This window comes from Myripristis murdjan, chromosome 9, assembly GCF_902150065.1.
Source record: "Myripristis murdjan chromosome 9, fMyrMur1.1, whole genome shotgun sequence".
Classification (NCBI taxonomy): domain Eukaryota; kingdom Metazoa; phylum Chordata; class Actinopteri; order Holocentriformes; family Holocentridae; genus Myripristis; species Myripristis murdjan.
In genome coordinates this window covers 24,660,500-24,681,962 of record NC_043988.1, presented here as the reverse complement: position 1 = coordinate 24,681,962, position 21,463 = coordinate 24,660,500, and the positions used below count along the sequence as shown (strand labels likewise).

Here is a 21,463-nt window from a genome sequence, read left to right as displayed (position 1 = left end):
TATTTCCACGAGGGGATCAATAGCGTTTAATGTTTTTTTTAATCATCTTATCTTAGAAACATGTTTAAATTAATTCAATAAATCTGATTATTATTATTATTATTATTATTAAAACGTTATACAGGTAGTATAAGTAGCTTTCTTGTAGCATGGAACTGTCATTTTCGTCTAGTTAGAGGAAGATATATAGGATGAAGAGGAAACAGGTGAATTCTCCAGTTTTCATGTCCACTGAATATAGCAATAGAAAGGTTGTGATTTTCACAGAGGGTGGGTGTAGCACACTCCACTAGGTGCCCAGCTCCAGGTCCTGTCAATCAAAGATGCTTTATACAAAAGATAACGCATTACAGGATGCGCCAGTGGTATGCAATGGTATACACTTCGAAAATCTAGAGTTAATGCTGGGTTTAGGGTTAGGTTAGATTAGATAAAAGGTTAAGGCATAATTAAGTGCTTCTGTGCTGAATCAAGTGCGCATGTGCGTGAGCTTCGCAAATCTGGGGTTACCGTCCAGACGCAGCCGGGGCGGGGCTTCTGCGGAACAACAGCGCCACTTTTGAGCGGCAGTAGCTCGATAAACAAACAGAGGAGCTTTAAGTGGGTGGTGAGGGAAACCAGGGACGCAGAGTGTCATAACGATAGATTCACCCGTTAAATGTGGAAGGTATCGACTGGAGAACCATCAAAGGTAGTGCTTTAAGGTACAAAAGCCTTGTAGAATACCATATCGTAGCATGTTAGCTGACCACACTGCTCCACTGGTTGCTAGGAGCTTAGCGTGCTAATGCTACCGACGGAGTTAATGGGTTTTGGCTCTCTGTATCGTTAACTCAATAACTTTGCTAAATTAGTTGACAGTGCTCATCAACTGTGACCTTCGTTTTACATTTTTCACTTTGTATGCAACTAACGGTAGTTAAAGCGAGTTAAAATACTTGTCAGGATATTTAAAACTTTGTCAAAAGTTGGGAAGCGTGTTTTGCTCTTTTTAATGTTAATTTCAGTCAGTTATTCTAGCTATTATCCTTTCCGAGATCATATGAAGCTCATCAGCGCAAAGAGTCAATATTAAAAACCAGTGTACGCAAGAAATCATGAAGTCTACAATTAATCGTAAGATTTGTATCAGTGACTTTTCTGTTTTTTTTTTTTGTTTTGTTTTGTTTTTGTTTGTTTGTTTGTTTTTCTTAGCCCTGGGATGGTTCAAGACAATGCTCAGATTCGGCGGCGGGGTGCCCAGGACTTCATGGCATACTATGAGTATGTCTGTGCCAGGCAGGACTCAGTGCCCCTCCCCGCTGTCAAGATGAACCTGCCCAAGGGCATGCTGAACTTCAGTGGAGACAGGGTCAAACTCACAGACTGGCCACCTATTCTCAACTCCATCTCCATCAACAAACACCTGCACCATATTGCAATAAGTAGCTCATACCAAGCAAGTCTAGGTACTGGAGACACAGGTGAGGAAGCACGGCAAATCAGCGTACTACAACATTATATGTTTATTCACTCTTAATTACTAACAAGTGCATTGCAAATGCTCATTATGTCTAGGCTGCATTAACACCATGAGGGAAAATGTCATTGTGTCTTCCCAGCTACTACACACCTGTGTGAAATGACATTTGTTTTACATGTTCAGTATAGGTAGTAGAGGGCAGACTAGAAACTTAAATAACTTTATAACTGTGCATGTATGAATGCTAATCCAGTCAATGTCTTTCTTTACTCTTTTCAGATAGTCGGTACTATAAGTCTAGCTTCAGGAAGAAGATCCCAGCTGTCCGGTCTAAGGACATGACATTTAGGTTATGTAAGGCCTTGAGAGACTGTTTGACTGTCTCTTCCAACCTCAAGACTCTGCAGCTTAATGGGCTTCCACTTAGAGAGAGGGACCTCATCGCCTTGACAAAGGTAGAGACAGGCTGAGATTGGACAAAGAAATGGAAATAGTATTCAGATGCTGATTGTTGACAGTATATTTGTTATTCTGTTCTATTCTGTTCTTTTCTAGGGTCTGGCAAAAAGTGTTCCCTTAGAAACCCTATCCCTTGCTCACTGCCCAATAACTGATGATGGTTTAGAAGGTATGAATATTAAGAGGTTTTTGTTTTTTTTTGTTTTTTTTTATTGTTCAGCAAATTTACACTGTACATTACACTGTACACAGAAATGGAAAGTACTGGTCTGGGTCCAAACAGTAATGGCATTGTGAAAAAGTCATATGCTCCTCAGGACAGGGCAGCAACATCTAAAATAAAGCAAAGATTGCCCATTTCATTCTGCACAGGCACATCTTTGTTAGTTGGCAGTCTGAAAAGGTTCAAGGCACTCTGATGTGTGTGAAAAGTCCTTTATAATGGACTGTTTTTACGCTGCTTTGATGTGCTTACAGGAATTGTACTGTGCGTAGGTTCATTCTCTTTCTAACTGTCATTTTCCATTTTTTTTAGTCATTTGCCAAAGCGTGAAGTATTCTGCAAGCATTAAGACTGTAGATTTTACAGGATGTAATCTCACCTGGAGAGGGGCAGAGCATTTGGCCAATATCATCAAGGTATACTATCTTAAATGCTACAAGACACTAAACACCGCTCTTCAAATTCAGTTGACTCTGTCTCCACCTAGTGTTGAATATGCAAACAAAAATTATAGACATGGACCTCATCTGGCTTTCTCTGTTATTCATTATTTGGTTGAAATTTTTTCATTTAACTGTAGAAAGGTCAGAAAAACATTCCACAGCCTTTTACAAGAATATAACATTTTTGTAAAAGATGTAAAACATGCAAAATTTCTCTCAGCATCAGGGAATGCAGAGGCATGGTGCAGCATGGGCAGAGTCTCTAAGGTATCGACATCCGCAGTTTGAGGGCATGGGAGGTCTTCGCCGTGTCACCCTCAACTGTAACACTTTAATAGGAGACCGGGGGGCTGCAGCGCTTGCACACGAATTGGCTGAGGACCTTTGGGTTAAAGGTTACGTGTACATTAATATTAGGACAAAGTGCTCCTCTCCACTACTTGTCTTGATTATGAGTTCTGTTCACGTTCTCCCTCCCTCTTTCATGACTGCTTCTGAACAGCTGTAGACCTCCAGAAGTGTGGTCTGTCCAACAAGGGAGCTCGCTGTCTGCTGGAAGCCTTGAAAACTAACTCTACCATTTGTGTGCTGGATATCCGCAATAACCCGTTAGTTGGTAAGATGCAGAATTTAAAACATTGTGGTGGACAAAATCCAATATCACAATATTTTTACCAAATATCTTGATTTCAATAATTCAACAGTATTTTGGGAATGATAGTTGGTGTTCTCTTTACACACAGTAACGTTTTGGGGAACAGCCATTAATAATGTGGAGATGATAGCCTTGAGGCAGTCATTGGATCAGCTAAAACAGTCTAATAAGTAAAGAAAGTTAAATAATTTTTGCTGTAATACAGCCTTTAACACCAAGAAGACAACATTTCAGTTATTCTATAATTTTATGATGACTGAAATCCAGACTGTATCTCGTCTCATATCACAGTCTCAATGTAATATCAGTGTATTTCCCTATACAGCCTCAGTGAACAGTTGATGCTGCACACCAAGCTCTTTCAAACTCTCTTTGCAGCCAAGTTTGTTTGTAACCTTCTGAAATACCCAGCACGTCCTCCTTTAAAACTTTGTAGACAGAGATAATCTACCCATAAGGGCTGACTGCCTGTTTTTTAATAATCACATATCAAGAACAGTAAGAGTCATGCTTTAATGTTTATTTTATATTCATTCCTTCATCTTCCTCCAGACAAGGTCCTGATGAAAACCACAATAGAGAAAGTGCTGATGAATGCTGATGGTCAGTTGTCAGAGGTGAGTGAGTGAGTGTGTGTGTGTGTGTGTGTGTGTGTGTGTGTGTGTGTGTTTTGGGTTAATGCAGTTGCTCACCTGCATTTCAGTTGAAACACTGAAGTTTGTATCTCTATATAACACGCAATGAATTAGCTCTCATAACTCTACCTCAGTCTTTTCCAAAACAAATAAAATGAGAGGGGACATTTTTTTTATATTATCGAAATCGCAGTATGACCAAGTGTAATATCCAGATCTCAGAAGCTGCAGTTTTTGCTAACAGGTGAAATGTGTGACACAATATTGCTGTAAATAAAATATTATGGTGCTACAGAGATGCACTGGCCTTCAAATTGGATTCCCCAGATATAAGAAACATGTTTCTTTACCGCAGACCCTAGAAAAAAATCACACCATCATTTTAATAGCTTTTCAGTGAAAATAAAAATTTTAATGCAAAAATTTTCATTCCTGCTAAAATTGTGAATCATATTGCAATCGCATTATCTGTACAGTTAATCACAATATGCTGTTTATTACCATATTGTCACCCATTGTCGTGTTTACATCAAGCAGAGGGTGAACATGCATCATGTTGGGAAGAGCAAATGTGAAAACTTTGGAAAGTAACAAAAGCTGATAAATAGCTGTGCTAGCATACTTGCCGTTTGCAATGTGGGCATACAAATTTCGCTGGTGTTTTGACTCACATGGTGGTGAGTAAATACTCACCAACAGGTTTTTCATTTTGAGCTGTTTCATTTAATATCCAAGAAAATTTCATTCAATATCTAAGTGAAGAGGGAACTCTGGGCATGAGTGTTTCCTTACTTTTTTTACATGTAGCAGTAAATATGTGTGTTTGATGGCTTCTGTGTTCCCTGTTTTGTTTTGCAGTACTATTGGATCAAGCCAACAGCTTTCAAAGAGCTGCAGAAACCTCCCGGTGTAAAGAGACGAGCTCTGCCTAGTACAGTCAGAGGGAAAGCCACATATAGGATAGGTACATATGTGTATACATTTATCATAATTTCCCCTAAATTCAACATGATTTTGAACTCATTTTCTTCACGAACATGCTTTCTTGTCTACAACTAGAAAACATGCCCTCCGGCACCACAGTCAGAGTAACATCTTCAGCATTCAGCATTCATCCTATTCTCATTTTGTTAATTCAGCTACAACTCGGAAGACCTCTACCTAGCTGAAATAGCTGGAAATGGTCTTAAATAATTTGAAGTGTTTAATATGGGTCAGGCGTTCAAAATAGAATGTTTCAAAATATTTTGAAGTAATTAGGATTTGATCTTCTGGATCTGTGCCTGACATTAAAATCAAGTGCTGCTTATATTTTTCACATTTTTAAAAATGTAAAGATGAAAATAGATTTTTGCTGGTGTGTTGAAAAGACAAGTATTAACATTGTGCTTACGCTGTGGTAATTTAAGAAAGTGGGAAAGTGTTATAGTGTCTCAATATCAATAACTGAAAACAGTTCCAGCTGGTAAAGATTTCCACTCTCTCTTGCTTGCGATACATAGAACCTGCATTTTCTTACAACAACAAAGTTCCAATTCAGTAAGGCACAAGCCAAGGGGACAGAAAGTACCTTTGGCTTGAGGCTTTGTGTTCTGTCATTGTGAGGTTTCTGAATTCTTGTTGATTTCTAGTCTAGTTTATTTTTGAGTTGTGGGTCTCTTCCTGATGCAGCCCCTCGAAGAGGAACATCAGCTGGTGAACGGAGTCCAGAAGTTGCTCAACAAAAGAAACCTCATTCCCGCCATGTGCCTTGGCGCACTGCTGCTCGTGCTGAGCGCCAGAGGTGAGGAGGTGTTAGCTGGCCAATTCGCTTTCAGTGCATTCAGAAATCAGAAATCGGTAATCTTTATTGTCATTATACCAAAAAGCATAACGAAATTGTGTGTCAATAGAAACTGCTTTTGGAAAGGATTTAGTTTTTACATACAGAACCTGAGTTGATAACTGTTGTCCGATAAAAAGCACTTGGCTTCAACCACTGAACAGGGTTCCTTGATCATTCACTGTGGTTTAAAGAGCTCATTCTATTTCCAATCATTCCTCTTATTCTAAGACACTTGATAGATATAGGACAATGACATGGATAATAAAATGAAGATGACGTGTGGCTGTGTGCTATTTTAAAAACAAAACAAAACAAAACACAATTATACTGATTTGTTCCTCCTCTCTGGTTGTTAATCAGTGATAACACCTGGTGTTATCCTTGGACTGAAAACCAGCATACAGATGGCCTTCCATGGCACATGATTGATGATACACTTGTTTTTGTTTATGTTCAACCACCCAATTTGTTCACAAACCCCAATATTTTAGCTAGTTGTCAAAAACTCCATTGGTTGTTTGTCATTGGTTGTTGATAGTAAGACTAATGGCGCTCTTCCACTAGCACCCACTCGGCTCTATTCAGCTCGGGTCTACTCGACTCGACTCGGTTTCAGTTGTTTTCCATTACAATTGAGTACCACCTCATCATGGGTGGAGTTGTGGCGCACCGTCCAGCTCCCTCTGGATTCTTTGGTCTGCCACCAAGCACAGAAAAGTCTCCACCTCTTCATTTGACCATGGTACCGGTTTGCTTGCCATTTTCCAACTTTGCCAACTTCAGTGATGATCAGTGCGCACGGTCACTGTTACCATTTTTTTTATAAAATCGCGGGTTTGGTTTTCGTGAAGGAGTCCCTCTCATGTGTCGTCGCTCCCTGTCCAGTCAGTGGTCTACACTCTCTTTATGTCACACTTTCGGCTCGACTCAGCTCGCTGGGAACCCCGGCTGAGTATGTACTAAAATAGTACCTGTTACCAGGTACCACTACCTAATAGAAAACCTTACAAACCGAGTAGAGTCGAGCCGAGTAGGTGCTAGTGGAAAAGCGCCATAACACCATGGTACCTGCTTTTGTTCCAGAGGTCTGCCTCCTGGAGTCACTGTGGAAGAGCACAGTTTTCAGGTGAGGGACACCTTTCCTTCTCTAGACATTTGCTTACAAACAGGTATAACTGGTCTAGATAGGTAGCAGAATTTTGACCAATCATCAAACAGATAAATTAGTTATCTTATATATTTGCTATTTACATTTGGAGTACAAGATAAACCAGAATTGCCACTTCTGAGACCAACACTATGACAGGAATCCAGAAGGGTAATTGAATTGCTTTCAAATGACATTTTTACTGTGGACTATTTTCATACTGTAAAATCTGTGGTCTTTTTCAGGGTGCAGCTACTGTGAAAGTTACAGTGGAATCAGATTCAGAGGAAGAGGAGGATGAGGAAGAAGAAGAGGTGGTGGTAGAAGTGGAGAAGAGACCTTCGTCTGTCCGTCTGCAAGACAGGATCACTGAACGACAATTTCAGCGTATGCAGGTCAGGCATGCTGGGCACGCCATAGGTTCCCAAAGCAGGACGTTTAATTGTTTAAACTTTGCATCTTTGTTTTCAAAAGGTAATTGCAGAGCACAACACCTGCTCTGTGATAGTTTGCGAATTATGTATAGTGGTATAGTAGGCTCCATCATTCAAGACTTTCAGTGTGCTGTTTGTGTTTGTGTGTCCTGCAGATGGAGCTAGAAGAGTGTCGTCTGAGGCTGGCAGAAGAGCGCAGAGGCAGACAGAAAGCTGAGTCAAGGTTAAAGGAGGTACTGATACTAACTAAATGGTTTGCATATTTAAAGTGGAGACTATTTTGGCTAAGTGTTACCTCTTTGTATACCTTTAGAAGCATATAATCTGGTGTCTGCTGGAGTAAACTGAGGAATTTATTCTGTGTACCACTGAAGGTGGCTTAAAAGGACAAATTCTAAGTCAAAATACATGGTCTTAAGTTGGGGAACATGATGGTTACATTCAGAGTTCATGTAATTGTCAAACATTCTTACTAACAACACAACAGGGTCTTCTACACTTTGATCAGTTAAGCACAGGATAGGACTTACTAGAGCACATTTGGTATTAAGCAGTTAGGGCCTCCCACCTAAAATAGGTTTCATAGGTTTTTGATGGGCATGTTCGATAGAAATTGGGCCCCCATGTCAGATCTCATGAGTAACGCAGGCCACCGATATGACCCTGAATTTGCTTACTCTGCCAAAGATTGGGTGATTGAGACTATGATGCATAGGTGTTAACTCAGTTTCCTGGAAATTTTGGAGGCCATAGTTTTTTTTTTTTGGTGTTTAACAACTACCTGACGTGTCCTCCTATCCCTCCCTAGCTATGAACTAGGGCAGGGATACTCAAAGTCCGACCCGCGGGCCACTTCCGGCCCGTGACGCAATTTTGACTGGCCCCACAGGCAATCAATCAAAAATAAAAATAAAATGATAAAATACAAAATAATAATATTACATTTTTTTTTTATTGTAATAAAGATATTATCTTGTTAGCATTAATTACATTACTACTATATAATTAATAACTCATCTAAACAGGCAAGACTGCCCTCACTCAAAAGATTTGTGTTGAATGTGGGCCAAGTCATAAATGACTCTTTGTGAAGCAGTTGAAAGAGATGTGCTCAGGTATCTTCACTGTTAACTGAAAGGTTTCTAGTGGTCCTTGTTTACACACTTGAACTACAGTTAGTTCCATAAGTATTTAGACAGTGACATAATATTCATAATTTTGCCGTTGTTCAAGACCACAGTGGATTTGAAATGGAGTAATCAAGACGTGACTGAAGTGCAGACTTGCAGCTTTAATTTAAGGGGTTGAACAAAAATATGACATTAATCGTTTAGGAATTGCAGTGAGATTTATACATTGTCACCCTGTTTTCAGAGGGTCCATGACAAATTAAGAAAATAAAAGGTCTGGAGTTCATGCCAAGTGTTTCCGTTTGCATTTGGTAGCTGTTTATCAGAACCCTCAACATGCAATCCAAAGAGGTGTCTACGCAGGTCAAGCAGGTCATCATAAGGCTCAAAAAGAAAAAAAAATCTATCAGACAGATAGCAAAAATTTAGCCAAATCAACAGGTATATTCTGAAAAAGATAGAATGCACTGGTAAGCTCAGCAAAACCAAAAGGCCTGGAAGACCACAGAAGACATCTAAAGTGGATGACCGAAGAATTCTTTCCCAGGTGAAGAAAAACCTGTTCACAACGTCTAAGGAAGTCAAAAACACTCTCCAGGAGATAGGCGCATAATTGTCCAAATCTACAATCAAGAGACGTTTGCGAGAAAATAAATACAGCGGCTATACAGCAAGGTGCAAAACATTGGTGTCACTCAAGGACAGGAAGGCCAGATTAGACTTTGCAAACCATCTAAAAAAAAAAAAAAGCCTGCCCAATTCTGGAACAAGGTTCTTTGGACAGATGAAAGGAAGATTAATTTCTACCACAATGATGGGAAGAGAAAAGTGTGGAGAATGAAAGGAACATGACCCTCATGACCCAAAGCAGAGCACATCATCTGTCCACCATGGTGCAGGCAGTGTTATGGCATGGGCATGTATGGCTGCCAATAGAACTGGGTTACTGGTGTTTATTGATGATGTGACTGCTGATGGAAGCAGCAGGATGAATTCTGATGTTTATAGGGCTATACTATCTGCTCAGATTCAGCCAAATGCCACTAAACTGATAGGACGGCGCTTCACAGTGCAGATGAACAGTATATATGGGATATGAAATATACTGCGAAAGCAACCCAAGAGTTACTGAAAGCAAAGAAGTGGAATATTCTTCAATGGCCAAGTCATTCCCCAGACCTCAACCCAACTGAGCTGCTTTTCACTTGCTGAAGACCAAACTGACCCACAAACCAGCAGCAACTGAAGGCAGCTGCAGTGAAGGCTTGACAGAGCATCTCAAGGGAGGAAAAGTTTGGTGATGTTCATGGGTAGCCTTTTTCCCTTAATAAATGAAATCATCATTTAAAAACTGCATTTTGTATTTACTCGGGTTATCTTTGTCTATTATTAAAATTTGTTTGATGAGCTGAAACATTTAAGTGTGACAAATATGCAAAGAAATCAGGAAGAGAGCAAATACTTTTTCACAGCATTGCATGTAGCAAGAATGTAGCTACAACAAAGTGACTGGGCATTTTTTTTTATTGTATTATTTAAGCACAGCTGCACAGTTGCTAATCTATAATTATATGTCATTTAGTTTTTGTTGATTCATAAACATAGAATTCAAATATACTGGCAACATTTAAACATTTAATTCTAATTTCAGTGAGAATGTCCACTATAGTTGAAAATAGATGTGACATAATTGTAAGATGTTTACATAATATATTTTGGCCATATTGATGATTCAAAGAAATGGTCATGTGTGTGCCAGTAAACATTAAGGACGCTGTGGTAAAGATCATCGGAGGTGCGGTTTGACTTCAGTTTCATTCTGATAACTTTAGTTTTGTTCTTACACTGGTGTGTTTGTTTGGGTGTATCTTATTACATTTCAACACGTGCCATTTCTGGAATTCAGTTCACTTTCACATTCAGTTTTGTTCTGACAGAGACACCATACTTGGACCCCCATGTCAGATCTCATGAGTAACGCAGGCCAAAGATGTGACCTTGATTGTGCTTACTCTGCAAAAGTTTGGGTGATTGAGACTATATTGATGCATAGGTGTTGGCTCAGTTTCATGGAAATTTTGGAGGCCATAGTTTTTAGTATATAATTAATAACTCATCTAAACAGTCAAGACTGCCCTCACTCAAAAGATTTGTGTTGAATGTGGGCCAAGTCATAAGTGATTCTGTGAAGCAGTTGAAAGAGATGTGCTCAGGTATCTTCACTGTTAACCCACTTGACAGCAGACAGATGTACAGAAAGCTATTCATGTACATTTGCTGTTCATGTAAAAAGTTGCTTGTGTTGAATTTGCAAATTGCACTTACAGATTTATTCAGTATTGAAGAAAAATGTGGCAAATTCATTTGATTACAAACTGTGTCGTGGACATAACAGAAATGAAAAGCCAAGCCATATAAGACTATCATTGCACTTACCTTTTGATATGTTTTGTGAAAATAAAACAAATGAAAGAGACAAGTAATCAAGTATCATTAATGTTGTCATTTTATCAACTGGCCCCTGGCCCTGAGCTGGACCTGAACTAGAGGCTTTTTGACTTTGCTGATACTGTATTTCTCTGGTTGGCATATGTCAGCATAATTATGTTTGTTCCTATTTCCATATAGAACAAAACTTTCTGTGGCCAAAGCGTGAACGTGAAGTAACTGAAAATGACTTTAAATTGTACTATACATACTGCATATATTCTTGTTTAAAAACTGTCCAGACTTTATGAAAATGAAGGGATGTGTTCCATCAATTAAGAAGATAATGTTCAGCACATTATCAAAAAGACTATGGGCCCTATCTTGCGCCAGAGTCCCTAAACCCGTTATTTAGTGATTTAGCATTGCGCAAGAGGCGTTCCCCCGCAAAAGTTGCTATCTTGCGCACCTGCCGTTATCCGTAAAACACTTCTGCTACCCGTTATATTATGTATAGGCGTGTTTTGGGTGTTACGCCAGTTAAACCAATCAGTGTCCCAGGTGCCATTGCCTTTAAGGGCAGGCTGCGCTATCCAAAATAAAACCGAAACCCCTGATGTAGAGAGGAAGGTAGATTTTCTCAGGGGTTCAACTGAGGCTAAAGCAAGGTGGCTTTTCATATATATATATATATATATATATATATATATATATATATATATTATATATTATATTACAGGCGAGTTAATTCAGGAGGTGGAGCCGCATGTGCACGTCCACATGTGTCCAAGTGGACGTGTCACGAGGTTGTACTGATTGAGTAAAATCCCTGGGTCACACCACACAGACACAAGAGGCAGAGGTGGAACTATGTGTAAACTAGTTTATTGACAGGGTAGATTTGGAAAATAAAATATTAAGAATAAAAATAGGCTATAGCACAGCTTCTGGCTTATGATAAAACAATAAAACGTGCTGGCATAAGTGTCCAATTAAAACAGTCTTTCCTCTAAACAGTCTATATGAGTAATATACTCAGTCCATTCCGACGGTGTCCCAATATCAGTCCGACCGTGTGTGTGGCGTGGCTCTGTCGGGGCGCGCATTGAAGCCCCCTGGGCGCGCTCTTGTAAAAGCCCAAAAGCGGATAGCGGGTGGTCCTGACCACCCGCTATCCTAAAGTGTGTGCTCAAGATAGCAATTGTAGGGAAAGCGCATAGAACACGCCCACGGACACACCTCCAGGCGCAAATAACGGAGTAGGCATAATGGATAGCGGGTAGCGTGGGCACAAGATACCGTTTAGGGATAGCGGAAGCTCCTAAATGTGCAATTCAAGGGTAGCGGGTAGTGGTAACGGGTAGCGGGTGGCATAAGATAGGGCCCTATATCACTGATTGTAAATGGTTCTTTCTTTCTTTCTTTCTTTTAATATTTGGCTTATTCGAACAGGTTATTCATTTCATCCTTGAGTATGGTCCTCTAGCCGACTACTGGTTACTCTATTATCTCTTTTATGCACAGTTTTTATGCACTATTGTGGATTCTCTTGATCAGAGCATATACAGAGTTTATAAGCTGCCTTAATTCATAAGCAAATAAGTTTGTCAATTAAAAGTTCAAAAATTGCAGAACTTGATTGGATTTTTCAAATTACTGTCACTAAACAGTTTAGTTGTTCCTGGCCATCTCATTGCTGGCCTCATCAATGTTCTTGCTGGCCCAAATATGGGGGGCCATTTTTATAATAGTAACACTACTAAAGTTTTATAGCATATTGTATAGTAAGTGAAAAAGTAAGACACAGGCTTTGAGATAATCCTTTACTCTGTCTTTTCCTCTTTCTTAAGTATGAGTTGGAGAATGCCCGTCTTCGCAGCATCAACTTCTCCCTGTCAGAGGCGCTTGCAGCCCCTGCATCTTCATCAGCAGCAGCTGCTGTCAGTGCTCTTGAGGACGAGGCAGTTCTCGAGAGCATTGAGAACTCGTTCACCAAGTTCCATGCCTTCCTGGATCTCCTCAAGGATGCTGGGTAGGTAGTCTTACAAAACCTTCCAATATAAAGTTTCTGGTTTCATTTTAATTCTACCATTATAGTTGGTAAAACTGGTTAAAGTGTAGGATTTGATAAATTCCAGATCTTCAGATTGATTTCTACAACAGTTAGATATGACCAAGTGATTTGATTGGACAAGAGGCCTTCCATGAGTGCTGATTTTCAGTATGACGGTCTGACATTTAAGCACAAAGATGGACACATTTCCAAAAACAAGTGGCTTAAATTTGGAATGGTTGTGAGAAGAGAACAAGGGAAGACAGCACTGGGAACGACCACTCCCTTTGTTTTTTCCCCTCTACAGTTGACGCAACTGAAGCAGTTGGCTGTGGTTAGGGATATTGTTAAGAAGAGGGTTAGGAAGTACTTTTAAGAAGAGGGTTAGGAAATACTGCTGTACAGGCAGGGAAACAAAGTACAATGTGCGGATGCTACAAAGGAAATCTTAAGGCAAGCTACTTTGTGGTCAGAGAATGTTTATTTCCAGTTCAGTTTAAGCTTGAATTCTGATGGAATTATTTGCACTGGCGGAGCCTAAAATGCATTAAATACTCAAATCAGTGTATAATCCCAGCTGTGATTATCTTCTGTCGATTCACACCTGTGCTGATATTCAGTATAACAGTACTCCTTCTCCTGTGATATTACCCAATTGTAATTAAAGATCTTGTGAAGAATGAAGGGGCCATGGAATGTCTTTGACTTCATCCTGGTGTTCATGAAACATTTCTTGAATGTAGGGGCGTTATCATCTGGGTGTATAGAAATACAGGGAGCAGTCTTTGTACCATAGTGTGCTCCTGACCGTTATACACCATCCAAGTAATCACTGAACCTCAGGACTCCAACAGATGACTGTTCAAACTATTACGGATCCATCACTGTGCTTGAAATTTAGGAACAGACTTTGTGGATTGAAATGAGGATTATTGCAAGTCTTGTAAAGTATCTTAAAATAATGTAGACTGAAAAGTTTCCAGTGGTCCTTGTTTACACACTTGAACTACAGTTAGTTCCATAAGTATTTAGACAGTGACATAATATTCATAATTTTGCCCTTGTACAAGACCACAGTGTATTTGAAATGGAGTAATCAAGACGTGACTGAAGTGCAGACTTGCAGCTTTAATTTAAGGGGTTACACAAAAATATGACATTAATCGTTTAGGAATTGCAGCGAGATTTATACATTGTCACCCCGTTTTCAGAGGCTCAAAAGTAATTGGACACTTGATGAAAAAAAAACCAGTTTCATGGCCAGGTGTGGCTTTTTCCCTCGTTATTCCATGACAAATTAAGAAAATAAAAGGTCTGGAGTTCATGCCAAGTGTTTCCGTTTGCATTTGGTAGCTGTTTATCAGAACCCTCAACATGCAATCCAAAGAGGTGTCTACGCAGGTCAAGGACGTCATCATTAGGCTCAAAAAGAAAAAAAAAATCTATCAGACAGAAGGCAAAAATTTCACCAAATCAACAGTTTGGTATATTCTGAAAAAGAAAGAATGCACTGGTAAGCACAGCTAAACCGAAGGGCGTGGAAGACCACAGAAGACATCTAAAGTGGATGACCGAAGAATTCTTTCCCAGGTGAAGAAAAACCTATTCACAACGTCTAAGGAAGTCAAAAACACTCTCCAGGAGGTAGGCGCATAATTGTCCAAATCTACATTCAAGAGACGTTTGAGAGAAAATAAATACAGAGGCTATAGAGCAAGGTGCAAAACACTGGTGTCACTCAAGGACAGAAAGGCCAGATTAGACTTTGCAAACCATCTAAAAAAAAAAGCCTGCCCAATTCTGGAACAAGGTTCTTTGGACAGATGAAAGGAAGATTAATTTGTACCACAATGATGGGAAGAGAAAAGTGTGGAGAATGAAAGGAACATGACCCTCATGACCCAAAGCAGAGCACATCATCTGTCCACCATGGTGCAGGCAGTGTTATGGCATGGCAGCAGGATGAATTCTGATGTTTATAGGGCTATACTATCTGCTCAGATTCAGCCAAATGCCACTAAACTGATAGGACGGCGCTTCACAGTGCAGATGAACAATGACCCACACATATATGGGATATGAAATATACTGCGAAAGCAACCCAAGAGTTACTGAAAGCAAAGAAGTGGAATATTCTTCAATGGCCAAGTCAATCCCCAGACCTCAACCCAACTGAGCTGCTTTTCACTTGCTGAAGACCAAACTGAAGGCCGCAACACCCACAAACCAGCAGCAACTGAAGGCAGCTGCAGTGAAGGCTTGACAGAGCATCTCAAGGGAGGAAACTCAGAGTTTGGTGATGTTCATGGGTAGCCTTTTTCCCTTAAGAAATGAAATCATCATTTACAAACTGCATTTTGTATTTACTCGGGTTATCTTTGTCTATTATTAAAATTTGTTTGATGAGCTGAAACATTTAAGTGACGAATATGCAAAGAAATCAGGAAGAGAGCAAATACTTTTTCACAGCATTGTATGTAGCATTTTTTTATTGTATTATTTAAGCACAGCTGCACAGTTGCTAATCTATAATTATATGTCATTTAGTTTTTGTTGATTCATAAACATAGAATTCAAATATACTGGCAACATTTAAACATTTAATTCTAATTTCAGTGAGAATGTCCACTATAGTTGAAAATAGATGTGACATAATTGAAAATAGTCAAGATGTTTACATAATATATTTTGGCCATATTGATGATTCAGTGATACTATTGATTTCAAAGAAATGGTCATGTGTGTGCCAGTAAACATTAAGGACGCTGTGGTAAAGATCATCGGAGGTGCGGTTTGACTTCAGTTTCATTCTGATAACTTTAGTTTTGTTCTTACACTGGTGTGTTTGTTTGGGTGTGTCTTATTACATTTCAACATATGTCATTTCTGGAATTCAGTTCACTTGCACATTCAGTTTTGGGCCCCCATGTCAGATCTCATGAGTAACGTAGGCAAAGATGTGACCTTGATTGTGCTTACTCTGCAAAAGTTTGGGTGATTGAGACTATATTGATGCATAGGTGTTGGCTCAGTTTCATGGAAATTTTGGAGGCCATAGTTTTTAGTATATAATTAATAACTCATCTAAACAGTCAAGACTGCCCTCACTCAAAAGATTTATTTTGAATGTGGGCCAAGTCATAAATGACTCTGTGAAGCAGTTGAAAGAGATGTGCTCAGGTATCTTCACTGTTAACCCACTTGACAGCAGACAGACGGACAGAAAGCTATTCATGTACATTTGCTGTTCATGTAAAAGTTGCTTGTGTTGAATGTGCAAATTGCACTTACAGATTTATTCAGTATCGAAGAAAAATGTGGCAAATTCATTTGATTACAAACTGTGTTGTGGACATAATAGAAATGAAAAGCCAAGCCATATAAGACTATCATTGCACTTACCTTTTGATATGTTTTATGAAAATAAAACAAATGAAAGAGAGAAGTAATCAAGTATCATTAATGTTGTCATCAATTTCAATTCACTTTCACATTCAGTTTTGTTCTGACAGAGACACCATACTTTTAAGTCAATTTATTTTAAGTCAATGTTTCCCCTCATCATACTTCCCCATGTTTTGTGTTTAATGTAATGTTTCATAATGTCTTATTGAATTTCATCAAATGTAATGGAATTCAATTCAGTTTCAGTTTCAGTTTCTTTCTGACAGAAACACTGTACTTTGGTTTATTTTAAGACAGTGTTTCCATTAGGCTGCAACACATGGTTTTGAATTCAGGGCTCAAGGTTGTGCTGTTGCCCCTGCTATTTACAGTGCCTCATGGCACTGTCAGTGTCTTGGGAACATATCTATTCTGAATTATTCTTGAGCATGAGCTTGGTCTTAGTGGGCTGCATTATGGCTTGTTTCACTTTTCAAAATGGGAAATTGCACTTGGCTGCTACATCATGGAGGAGTGGAGACGTCCTGCCAATGCAGTGTCATGTTTCTGGACAGCAGCTGCATCCATGTTTACTAAGGCATACAAATCAGTAGCGCTTGTAGCACTTGAGGTTACACAGTTCACATTTCAAGAAGAGCACAAACCAGTGGCAAACCAGTGTGCTTTGTAGTGGAGTCTTACAGCTTGGCAAGTAGCTTGGTGCTTGTATCTTGTTCTTTATCAGATACCAAAGTTGGACTGACAACTTACGACTCATGTTGATTCATGTGGATTCACTTTGAGATTAATGTAGCACAAAGAGGCCACTGGCATGAAGTACTCAGTCAGACAGTACAGCATGTTTAGTATGGTGGACTGTGATATCAATGGAGAATATTTTTATTAATTATTCTGTAGTAGTTAAATTACAGTATAACTACTATTATTCATTAAAGCTGCAGAGGAACTTGTGCAATTGATCTGAAATTTGGATACATTTATGTGCAGAATGTGTAGTTTCAGAGATGTTTTGAATGAAGTTGACACAAATGTGCGGGGAACTGATATTGTACACAGAAATATGCAATATGATTCCGCCACACCCACAAGTTCTGCTTTTGCAGACAAGGGTTTATGTAGGCTGGAATAACGTGCAGTATCTTCATGCTTTCACCAACTTCACAAGCTCAGTTCAAATGGCCCACAGAATGCAGCATTTACCAGACGTCCAGTCAAAGCTGGTATGAGTGCAAGTCACACGCTCCATTATATAGTATTTTCTGCAGTAACTGAATCCATTAAATCCCCCCCCAAATTGTTTTACAATGTACAAAAGTAGGAGCAGCAAAGTATTTCTGAAACTTCTTTGCCCAGTGTGAGATCATTTTCATCACGTTCAGAGTTTTTAAAAAAAAAACCTGTTAATTTCAGTTTCATTCTGACTGTAAGCTGCTGTGGTCTCCACCCTTATGCGGCTGTTTCCTTAAAGCCTGTGTGGAAAATCAATCAAGCTTCCGTGCAGTCATGAGCTGGCCTTAGTACACACTTACTTAATTTCATAGATAACATTGAACATTGTGGTATCTCATTTCCTACTTTCGTAGCTGTGTTTTGATTTGAGTTCAAATGAAAATGAAACGTCTTTTTAAATATTAGTTTCATTTTGACTCTGTGTCCTAATAGTGGCAGTTGATATTTATGGTCACTGACGCTCTGACAGACACTGTTGTCTGTGTAGATCAGGGGTTTTCAACAGGTGGTCCACAGCCCCCTGGTTGTCTGTGAAGGTATTGCAAGTGGTCTGCTGCCATGCATTGAGTGAATTTGAATGCTGGAAGGGTTGGTTTTCTTTTGTTTTTTGTTGTTGTCTTTACACACTTACGTTTATTACTTCTTGTTTGTGAACAAGCAAATTCATGCAAATATAAAAAATTTAGTAAAGTCAATGTGATGTCTCTGGCTGATGATTACAAATGGCACCAACCTTGGTGACCTCTGCTAATGTTGGAATCTATCATTAACATCTCATGCTTTCCTTGCTTGCCTATATATACACATGTGCACCCAAAAATATCAACATAGCTAATTGATTATGCCAATGAAAAGACCATTTTGCAGGTTTCAGTGAAAAGTGAGTGAGTAAACGTGTGCTATTGTCTGATGAACCTGAATTTGAAGTGGGCTACTGCTATGCTGTAACCCTAACAACAGCAGTCCCCATGTTGTTTCTTAGTTAGGATGGTGGCCCTTGATCACAATCAGTTAAAAACCCCTGGTGTAGATGATTGATTTGTCTATCTCTGTTTTTCTACCCTTATTTAACCAGGTAGGTTGATGAGGAACCACAAACAGTAGTTTTACAGTAAGGTCTTGACAGTTAATAAAGAAGGGAGGGTCATACACCAACACACTGCAAGAGTTGGGCATCAAGCCTTGCTTAAGGGCACTTCACTGATGAGGAAGGGAAGACTGCTTCTCATTCACGTAACTCAAATTTTACTCCCTGTTGTATATGAACAGTCTTGTAATCAAAGAAGACACCCCTTATTTTAATTCCAGTGCATTCCATCTCTTCTGTTTTGTAGCCTAGGTCAGCTGGCATCCATTGCTGGAATTGACCAGTCAGATTTCCGCCCCCTGGAAAAACCTCAGTTCTCCTCTACATTAGGAAAGCCATCAAATGGTGCAGGATCATTGACTGGAAGTGGAGTCCAGAATCGGGATATTTGGGCCAAGACTAATGCTGCAGCTTTGGTAAGGATACTTAAAAGCTGAGTTGGCTGAAGACCAGGTATGATATGAATTGTCCTCCATTTTGTTAAGATGCAAATTCAGGTCAGGTCAGGTGATGAAGTGTTACCTTAATATGTCAATTGAAAACAACAACAACAAGTATTCATGTAGCACTTTTCAGAACACAAGTTACAAAGTGTTTTACAGGAAAAAGTAAAATATGTCAAATAATAATTACAATAGTAATGATAAAACATAATCAACAATAGCAGGCTGCACAACATATCTTCTCAGATCTCTAGCAACTGTGACACACTCTACTGCCCTGTGAGTGTGTTGTCTCTCCAGCAGCTAACCACAAGAGCCGCTTCATTCTCGCCAAATGAGCACAGCAAACAGTTCAATGCCCGTTCTACTCATTCCTGCTCTGTGAATGAAAGCATTAGCATGTAAAAGTAACTTAAAAGCATAAGACAATTGCACATTACAACTAAATGATTGTTTTTAAATGTACATTTTATCAATAAAACCCAGCTGAATACTAAAACTATATATTAAAAAAATGCCAGTTTAAACATGTGTTTTTAAGAACTTTTTAAACTGAGTAACAGATGCAGCAGATCTAACAGAGAATGGGTAACCTGGAGGAGAAAGCACAGTCCTTAGTGGACCGTTTTTGTGCAAGGCACCACCAGCAGAACTGAGTTCTCTTGCAGAAATATAAGGGTGCAAAAGTTCTTTAATATAAGGATGGGGCAAACTGTTTACTGCTTTAAAAGTAACAAACATAAATTTTAAAATCAATTCTGAATTTAATCAGAAGCCAGGATGGGGGAAATGTGGGATCGTTTTCTAGTGTTCATTAAAAGTCTAGCTTCTGTATTCTGCACCAGTTGTGGTCTTGTTATGGGTGTATATGTTGCTTATCTTTGGTAGTGGACATTTAATTGAGTGTCTGATTTAAAAAATAATAATAATAATAATTAAATGTTTGTGTTGTATCTATACAGGATTCTATTTTTTCCTATTGAAACTCATAACTGTTGTCCCCAGGTGGATCGTGTCCTGCCTGCTCCCTCAGGGGGCCCAGCTGACTCAGTTGCTCCCAGACCTCCAGCCCCTGCCAGAGAGTTCTTGTTTGATTATCAGCCACTGGAAATACCTCTGAAGCAAGCAAGTGAACCTGCTATAGACCAATGTGTGGATATGGAATCTGGAGGAGAGGAACCAGATCAGTACGCCAAGCCTGAAACCCAGCAAGATTCTGGTTCTGAGCACAGTTTCCGTAGTCAAAAATCCAATCACATAGTGTCTCTTGGCCACAAAAGTTCTCACGGAAATGTGTCAAAACCAAGCCACCACCAGAACAGTGACAACTCCCACCGTAGCCATGGCAGTGCCCACCATAGTGATGGTTCCACTGGATACAGCTTCAGTTACAGCTTTGTCTGTAGTGATGCTTCCCGTAGCGACAGGGCCCATAGTGACTTGTCTGTGAGGTCAAGTCCAAGTGACATGAGTGAGAAGTCAGCGTCTGTGGGATCATCAGGATCAAAACACAGGGGAGGTGGGGGCAGTGGGCGGTAGGAAATTCAGGGTCAGAGGGATCTGAGAGGGCAGGAGACTCTGGAGCAGGTCAGATCTCTGGGCAGTCTTGGACAGTAGTCAGACAACAGATCCTTTAGACAGCCAGCCAGGGAAATATTAAAAAATCTGCTGTCTCCTGGTACCCATTCTTTTTGCCTTTTTTGTCACTGTCTTTAAGAAAATTTGTGAAATTTTCTGTTTGTAAGTAGTGAACAAACAAGACTGGATTAATGGTTGCGTTAAAGGTAGTTAAATTATTCCAACCATTGTGCATATACAGTAAAACACAACAGAGCTTAGAAAATAAATGCTAATGCAAGTTCCACACTTGATATTAATGTTTTTATGGTAGCTTTAAACCTATTTTTAATTTGATGAATGCATTAAATGCATAAGTCGGTTTATATTACTTGATTGTTACTAGTTGGTTTTGTGCTTTTTAAATCTTTCATAATGTGGAATTCAAACATTTTGATTCCTATTTTGTCATGTGCATATTGATCTGAAGTGTATATTTTACAATAAACATGTTCACATTCCTTCGTCTCTCTATCAAAATACTGTTTTTGATTGTCCAAATGTAAAATTAAAATAGTTTTTTAAGCTGTAACACCAATTGCACACTGTATACATATTCAGATGTGAGCCTGATAGTGAGCCCACAGATGCCAATAAACATGTTGTCATTGCAGATTTGTTAATTATCTGTCTAATGCCCTGCCTGGGCCTACGGGCATGCCTCAGCAACACTTGCAGTATTGATAACAATTTATTAGTCATGTGTTTTGGTACATGGCTTTCATCAAGGTTTGTCCCACATGCTAAAGCTCATTACTCTGCCCATCCCATTCACCTTTTCAGTAGGT

General features: G+C 39.4%; 1 protein-coding gene across 2 annotated transcripts; it reads left to right on the top strand.

Moving 5' to 3' along the window:
• Positions 1–554: 554 nt before the first annotated feature.
• On the top strand, positions 555–21,136 carry cep78 (centrosomal protein 78). 2 transcript variants are annotated; one of them, XM_030059385.1, is made up of 16 exons: positions 555–691; positions 1,195–1,463; positions 1,742–1,917; positions 2,018–2,090; positions 2,457–2,560; positions 2,808–2,982; positions 3,090–3,203; positions 3,795–3,859; positions 4,736–4,841; positions 5,549–5,660; positions 6,786–6,828; positions 7,095–7,244; positions 7,439–7,516; positions 12,691–12,872; positions 18,863–19,031; positions 20,064–21,136. In XM_030059385.1, the coding sequence occupies exons 2-16, from the start codon at positions 1,202–1,204 to the stop codon at positions 20,595–20,597; spliced, it is 2,343 nt and encodes a 780-aa protein (XP_029915245.1). In that variant the 5' UTR covers positions 555–691; positions 1,195–1,201; the 3' UTR covers positions 20,598–21,136. The 2 variants fall into 2 exon arrangements, with proteins under 2 accessions (XP_029915245.1, XP_029915246.1); XM_030059386.1 differs by having other exon boundaries at positions 555–704.
• Positions 21,137–21,463: the final 327 nt, after the last annotated feature.

Excerpts from the sequence above, each read along its gene's own strand:
- cep78 (XM_030059385.1), top strand. The coding sequence starts at position 1,202 with ATGGTTCAAGACAATGCTCAGATTCGGCGGCGGGGTGCCCAGGACTTC. Across the intron at positions 2,091-2,456 it reads AACTGATGATGGTTTAGAAG|TCATTTGCCAAAGCGTGAAG; the intron begins GTATGAATATTA and ends CATTTTTTTTAG. Across the intron at positions 12,873-18,862 it reads GATCTCCTCAAGGATGCTGG|CCTAGGTCAGCTGGCATCCA; the intron begins GTAGGTAGTCTT and ends TCTGTTTTGTAG.